The 7350-nt window shown below is 38.1% G+C and overlaps 1 protein-coding gene across 1 annotated transcript in view; it reads left to right on the top strand.

The window, feature by feature from the left end:
- The first annotated feature begins 101 nt into the window (after positions 1-101).
- Positions 102-7350, top strand: part of LOC115237739 — a 48805-nt gene continuing 41556 nt past the window's right edge. The window contains exon 1 of the mRNA XM_029810976.1: positions 102-1826. Within this exon, the coding sequence (XP_029666836.1) occupies positions 1382-1826 (445 nt within the window). The 5' untranslated portion in view covers positions 102-1381. The remainder of the gene's footprint in view (positions 1827-7350) is intronic.

Below are 7350 nucleotides of genomic sequence, written 5' to 3'. Positions count from 1 at the left end.
TGTCCAATTCATATTTATTATATTACGTTTATAGTTATTATATTACTTAGAAAGTAAATTTTTTTCCCTTGAATACCAAATGCGTTCCAAAATTATTGAAAAAATTATGTCGGAATCACAATTTGTCATCAATTATATTCCAGAATACCGTTGAAAAAATATGAGAAGATCTCTCTCTCTCTCTCTAGGTTTAATCATGCGTCTCTCATAAGTCTCGCTTAATTAATTTCAGAGCGAGCACAATGCGTGTATCTCGTTTGCAAAATCGATTACTCGCGCGTTTGCATTACAACGTGCCGTGAAAACAGCGTTGCAATTTCAATCACGCGAAAAGACGATGCGATCGATAGATATGTATATAGTTAATCCAACCCGAATAGAGAGTTTATGTGACTATCTCCAAAGTATGTACCGCCATCTGTGTATGTATGCGTATTGCGGGATGAGAGTGCATCTTTAAGGGGGGTGGGAGGGACGCGAGGAGCCCGCGCGTTTATCGCGGTAACGTACTCCGAAAACTATCGTTGACAAACATTCTCGGTGATCCTGATAAGAAATCGCGCGTTGGCAAATTTACGGCAATTTGCGTCGCAGAAGTATCCATTCGCGATATCGCGATGCGCGCTTCGTTCCACGGTGGGAGAGAGAAAGAGAGAGAGAGAGAGATAAGGGAGAAGAGAGAAAGAGAGAGAAGCTGCGCCCGCAGCATGGCGAGACTCTCAGGCGCCTGCGTGGCCAGGTGACGTCATTGGCGAACCGGGCAGCTCGCTGTCTACCAGACACTCAGTCTCGCCTCGACGCTCGAGGAGATTGTTTGTGTTATTTCTTTATCGCGCTCCATACACTCCGATCTGCCGTCTCGGAAGCTGACGCCCGCGCGATCGACGTCGAGATCGATTCTTACATTAAGATTCTCATCGGCAGGAAGATTTAAAAAGTGCGAGTATAACGACAGGTTAAATCGCCGATCGTTCACCCAAGACACGCGCAACTTGAAGATATTCTTACGCAAGACTCACAGGACAGATTAGACGTTGAGTAGAAAAACGGTGCCGAGTTGAGAAGAAGAAAGTTTCTCTGGGAAATCAATTTTTCTCGTTGGAGCTGGTTCGGGAAAGTAGGACTGTGGAAATAAAGATCGCCGATATCGCGCGAACGCGACTCGCCGTAGAAGCGGAGTGATAAACACGTGCGACTAACGTGAACCATCGACGATCGTACTACATCGTTCGTTTCGCGGGGATGCGCACCGAGTGAGATAGAGAATCCCTTCGTATTCATCCTCCCGGGATCCACCCGGACGTCCCGGATGTGATTAGTGCACCGTCGACGCGCGATTGATTGACTTTACTATGAACTCTGCTACGATTATTATGAGAGGATGAGCTGCTCGGTGAAGATCTCTTGCGGCAAGAGCTGGAGCCCGCAGCGCAGGATCAGCTCCCTGGCGGAGGAGACGTGCCCTTCGAATGCCGTCGTGTCCACCAGCTGCGCTGTCGGCCTCCAGGCCGCCCAGCCGTCATCATCGACATCGAGCTCGATGACCACGACCAACACCACCTCCACCACCACCGTCACCGTAGCCTTCAACAACCCCGTGATCACAACTACCAGCACCACCACCATCACCACCGCTGCCGCCGCCGCCGCCGCCACCAGCATCAACGTTTCCGCGGTCGGTGGTAATCAGAGGGTCGTCCCACCACGCCCCGTCAAGTCGATCGCCGCGAAGAAAGGGGAGGACACCACGAAGCTGCTCAAGTACATCGACGATAACGTCATCGGCAAGAACGGCACGTTCTTCGGGCCGTTTGGCCGCAGGAAAGGTCAGTGATCAATATAGTAGTCGGACTTTGCCATCCCTTCTTTCGCGCCCTTCCCGTCACCCCCCCCCCCTCCTCCGCGTGAATGGCGTTCGCGTAAAGAAACGGGCGATCCTTCATGCGATTCAACGATCGCGATTATCGATGTAGAATATTAAATATTTAATGTTAGCCTGTTTCTTTCGGTTTTACTGCCGAGTCTCATTGTTCGCGAGAAATAGAGTTTCGTCTTTCTGGCGAATCATTGAGAAGTATCAAGATGATTAATACCCCGATCAAATTGAATACACTTGCTCAAGGTCGAAGATAATCTTCTGGAAATTTTTTTTCAATGCTTGAGAATGCGACACGGTGTCGTCTTTAGAATTATATATTCGGGAAATTATGTTATTTTAGAACATTTATATTTAAATTATTTACTATAAAATAAAACATACATTTGGTCTATGTTATAAAATTAAAAAATGTAATTTAAAATATAAATGACAATTTGCTAATAATTTCATGCTTTTTTAAAATTAAGATGACGCGATCTATGAGATCGCTGTGATTATTAGCCAAAAAAGAGCAAAATTATTTTACTGGATTAGAATAACAAGTATTATGGCGTGAGATTGTTGCGTGTTAGTTAAAGAATAATATACAATGCAATATTGCATATCATAATATTTGTTTACAAAATTAGAATGTAATTATTCAATATTGTTGTTTGCTGTAATTATTATCGATGGATTAAGATACAATAAAAAGCTCGTGAGTCACCTGCATAATGCATGAATATTAACAAAGTTTAAATTAATATAAATTAATATATAAAATTATAATTAATAATTCGAAGCTGATGTAATTTCCCGATAATTTCGCATGCGAATCAACTACAGGCGTCAAGTCGATAATGACGAAGTATTTACTTCCACGAGTTATCGTGGCGTAAGCCTTCGCCCGCACGATTGGGATACCCTCCAAATGCTGTTGGCGTATACCTTCCGTAATTCGATACTACTTCGAGTAGTAGCACGGAAACCCTTGCCGTGTTTCAAAGTATCGGCAATTAAGAGCATAAAGCCGTATATTTTTAGGCTCTGATCGATCACTCGCGAAAATCTTGTTGTTGACTCGCGGCCAATCAAATCGATATCGTATAGCTGGGCTATATCGACGCAGCAGCGATCGATCACGTGTTTAATGCGAAACTTTTTCCACGTCGTTCCGTCAAAGTCGTTCATTATCCATTTCCTGTTTTCTTTCTTTTTTCGTGAATATATACATATATGTATAAATTAAGCTCGCAGATGTACGGCTGTTTTTTATTAATCGAAATTAATTCTTTCACCGCAACGATCCAAACATTTTGTTTAAAACACACGAGTTTTATGAATCTATCCTTTCTTTTTGTTAAAAATAACATTTGTTAAAAATAAATTTATTACAGAATACAAACGAAGAGCAGATAAAAATATTTTAAAAAATTTAGATTTATTAGATGTAAACAAAAAATATTTAATAATAATTTGTTTTTAATAATAATTCATAATAATTTGTGATGATTTTTTTTTTTCAGCTGTAACTTAAGAGAAGTTTACTAAAAAAATATTTTTCTTTAGAATATTAGTAACAAGTTTATAGAATGTATTTGCAATTAGTCGAATTTTTTAAACTTAGGCCATTTAAACATTTATAAATTCTATTAAGGAAAAAGTGTAGTAGTTTCAGCTACTTCTATAATCAGTATTCAAACGGTATAACAGTTGTTCGATACATGGCATTATAAGAAACAAGTTGCGGTGCGTAATGGTCCTGTAATTTACTCCGAGTCGATTTCTTCTAACAAGTCGAGTCAACTTGTTCTTATTAAGCGTATCTATAACATTTCGACGGACGCGAAAATATTCTTTGCTCTTAATTATTCAGCGGTTCCGTGCGACTGATTATTAGGGTGTCATTGTCCGAGAATCACCTGAAAGGCCACGTGCTACCTTGGAAACTCCACTGGTCGCCGCGATCAATAAAGCCCGCGTGAAAAGCGTCGCGAGAGACCTTGAACACGAAAAGAGAATGGGGTGGGGGGGGGAGGGTCCCCTTTTCTGACACATATCGGAAGAATCGCTGGTGGAAAAGTATCGCGACGGATAGCGGACTATTTGGAGTATACGATTCGCGGCTTATTTGCACGAAGTCGGTTTCTTCGGGCGTGCTCATAAATATATCGGGCTGACGTCATACATCGCTCGACACGATGGCGACCTTAACTCTCTTTCGCGCGCGCGCGCTAGATAGCTCCTCTAACGGATTCGCGTGATGGTCGAGAAATTTCGCGAGTTAAATTTCTTACGTTACAGCGATTTATTTGCTTAACGAAGTGAAAGTTTGACGATTTTGATATATTGAATTGATTTTCATAAAGCGCGATAGAGAGATCGATAGTTTTTGCAAATATTTCGACGAATAAAATAAACTTTATTACTCTCTTTATTTCTTTAAATTAAATATTTCTGAGAAAAGCGTTGCACATAAAAATATCCGGTTTATAATCTTATATGTGCATTAAAATGTGTAGTTATGAAATTTATGATATAAGAAAATATATATAAATCCGTATATACACAGCGCGTTGTATTATACACGATGCTTTGTGACCTCCTACGCACATTTACGATCTTCGCCTAGACACGTGCCAGTCGAATAAATTGCTAAAACTACGGTGCACTTACGCAGTTCCATTTAGCAAACAGAAATAGACAGACGCGTTTGCCTGACGCTATCATACTCGGTAATTCGATTTGCTCTTGACAGCTTTTTGTTCAAACATCAAAGCCACTTAATGGCTTACTCATGTAATGATCGAATGCAACAACGTTTGTACGTTGGCGATAAACATTGTGAAAAGAGTATATAGTGTAATATGTAATACAATCTATATAATGGGACAAAGAGTGTTTCGAATGATTATAAACCGGATATTTTTCCAATGCTTTTCTCGGAAATATCTAATTTATATGAAAACGAGTTCAATATCTTCAATAATATCGAATTTAAAAATGATGTTTCTGTTATAATTTTTTTCTTTGAGACGTTCTGTTTCAAAGTCAACACTTTCCAATTATATTGACTTGTAATATTTTGGGCGGACACATCTGTATATGTAAATGATCATTGCACAGATCTTTGTATATATTTCGGTGAAGATGTGTAGCTATAGCCATCAAGAGGGAAAACTAAGTGAGGCGAGAAATAACAAGTGTAAAAATGCGATTATATCGTTCGTCAGATCAGATACGATAACGCAGTGGCAAAGCTTTGCACGTTGAAGATAAAGTATTGATAAATATTGTTTTCCTAAATGTGTGACGAACGTTAGGAAGGAAGGTGGCCTTCACCGAAAAACAGGTTCGCCACGTGTGATTCACGAGCGATGAGACTGGGTGGGAAGTGACGGAAATCTGCGTGAAATTTGCAAGTCGCGCTGTCTCTTTTTAAAATTTATTTCGCTTCGTATGCAAGTCTCGAAAACGCAGTTAGATTATATTTCTGCTTTAATAGTCGTGGAAACAAGATATCTTTTTATTTTATTTTTTTCACTCTAATCGACTGATGTTATATAATTATACCATTAAATACAAGTAAAGATAAAAAATGAAAATTACAAGATGAAAATGTGTGACGCTCATTTTCAATTGTTTTAGTTAATTTTATTAATCGTAATTTTTTAAATAGTATTCCGATGCGTAATATGTAACAGAATTGGATGCGCGCGTTTAGACATTTTGCCAACAGCGAACTCGAATTTCTCGAGCGGTGATTAGGTTGCAAATATTCGTGATGGATGATCCGTTGTCTTCTGATAGGTTGATCTTGGTCTGACATGTCTCGAGGTCGATGGGAGATGCGATCCTGTTAGGCCACTATTTCGCACTGGCTATGGTCACGTGATATTCCGAAGAACTAAGGATGCCTACGTCACCAACAAAGAATGACTTGTCTATATCTCATCTCTCTTCTCTAGCAGTTTTAACTCTGAATTCTTAAGCAAAGTCAAGTGGATATTTGATTGGGATTTAAAAATTGTAGCGCATCATCAAATATTTGTTTAATTGGTTCAATATTTATTGATCTTTTACATTGCGAGATACATATTTTATATTTTGAAATGGTGATTTATGACAATCTTTGACGACAAAGCTCTACAAACACATTATAAGCAGTGAATGAAATTATAATTGACTATATTTTTGCAATCTTATTTCTTCGAATAACAAAATTTCATGACTCGAAGTCGAGCATCCTTATCGGGAGCAAGTCAGAGCACAAGAGTTGTTAAATGTCAGCGACCGTGTCTATATTATCTACGATTTATCTTCTCGCTCGACAGACGGTGACAGAGTCTCGATAGATTTCGATTCGGTTTCTGTTGTGTTTCAATAAAGGCAGATAAGCATCATAAGCGCAATCAAAGTTCGTAAATATCCGCACGCACGCGCTGTTTCTCATCGATCCATCAATTTCCTCCTGCCGTTGCGCGTTTCCGAAATACATGATAATGCGCTCCCGGGTCGGGGCAATAATGGCGCGTTTGACCCAGTTATTTATCTTATATCAACCTGGTTGACCCAGTTTCTTCCCAGCATAATAATATTGGATTCCGCGTGTAAATTGGTGCATTAAAAATATTCTAATTTCGTTAACTTACTTTCCTGACCGGTGACGCAAAAATTATAATTGATCCGCATCAATCGTGATTTTCCGTAAAATGGCATATCGTTGAGAATGAATTTTATCATTTGAATGAATTGGAAAAGGATTTGTAATTACGGGTCCTTAACGATTATATGATCAGATAAAGAAATTTTATATAATAAGCACATTGTGTAAAAGATGAATCAAACAGAATGAAGTGATTGTGCAGTAAAAATAATATTTCTTATACATTATAAATCTTATAAATTATTTTTATATATCTTTGATAATTTTCGATAAGATTAATTGTTTTGATTGATTGAACAAAATAAGATTTAACTTGCGAGCTCTCTCTTTCTCTCTTTTTTTTTTTTTTTTTTCTTCTAAAGCAGATATCTGCAAATTAATAATGGTCGCTGCTTGATAATAATCTATATCGGGGGGACTGCAATTTTGAAAAATAATTTATTAATAGCCATGTATGTTTGTACTGTCAGTATATCAGTATCTTGAATCACGTTTGTGATTATTTTTCTTTATAATAATATTTTTTAATCGTTTGAAGAGAGTTAATGATTTAGCATCTAACATGACCTTGTCTGATATTTACAGATAAGCTTCTGGCTCATTATATGCAATTGTATTACTTGCAATACTGTAATTTATAATAGAGAAAAAATATTATATACTAATATGGACAGTGTAATAATACAAATAGAAAAAAAATATAACAATACATATCCTATAGTGACAAGATAAGGCAACAACATATAATTGAGTTTATAAAATTAAGTAAGCTGAGCTCAAAAATTAGGTAAGCTGTAAGTATGTTTATAGGAAGAATTCTAATTTA

This window comes from Formica exsecta, unplaced genomic scaffold (genome assembly GCF_003651465.1).
Source record: "Formica exsecta isolate Colony F162 unplaced genomic scaffold, ASM365146v1 scaffold308, whole genome shotgun sequence".
Classification (NCBI taxonomy): Eukaryota; Metazoa; Arthropoda; class Insecta; order Hymenoptera; family Formicidae; genus Formica; species Formica exsecta.
Note: the sequence above shows the minus strand (reverse complement) of the source record. Positions and strands in the feature narration are given on the sequence as shown.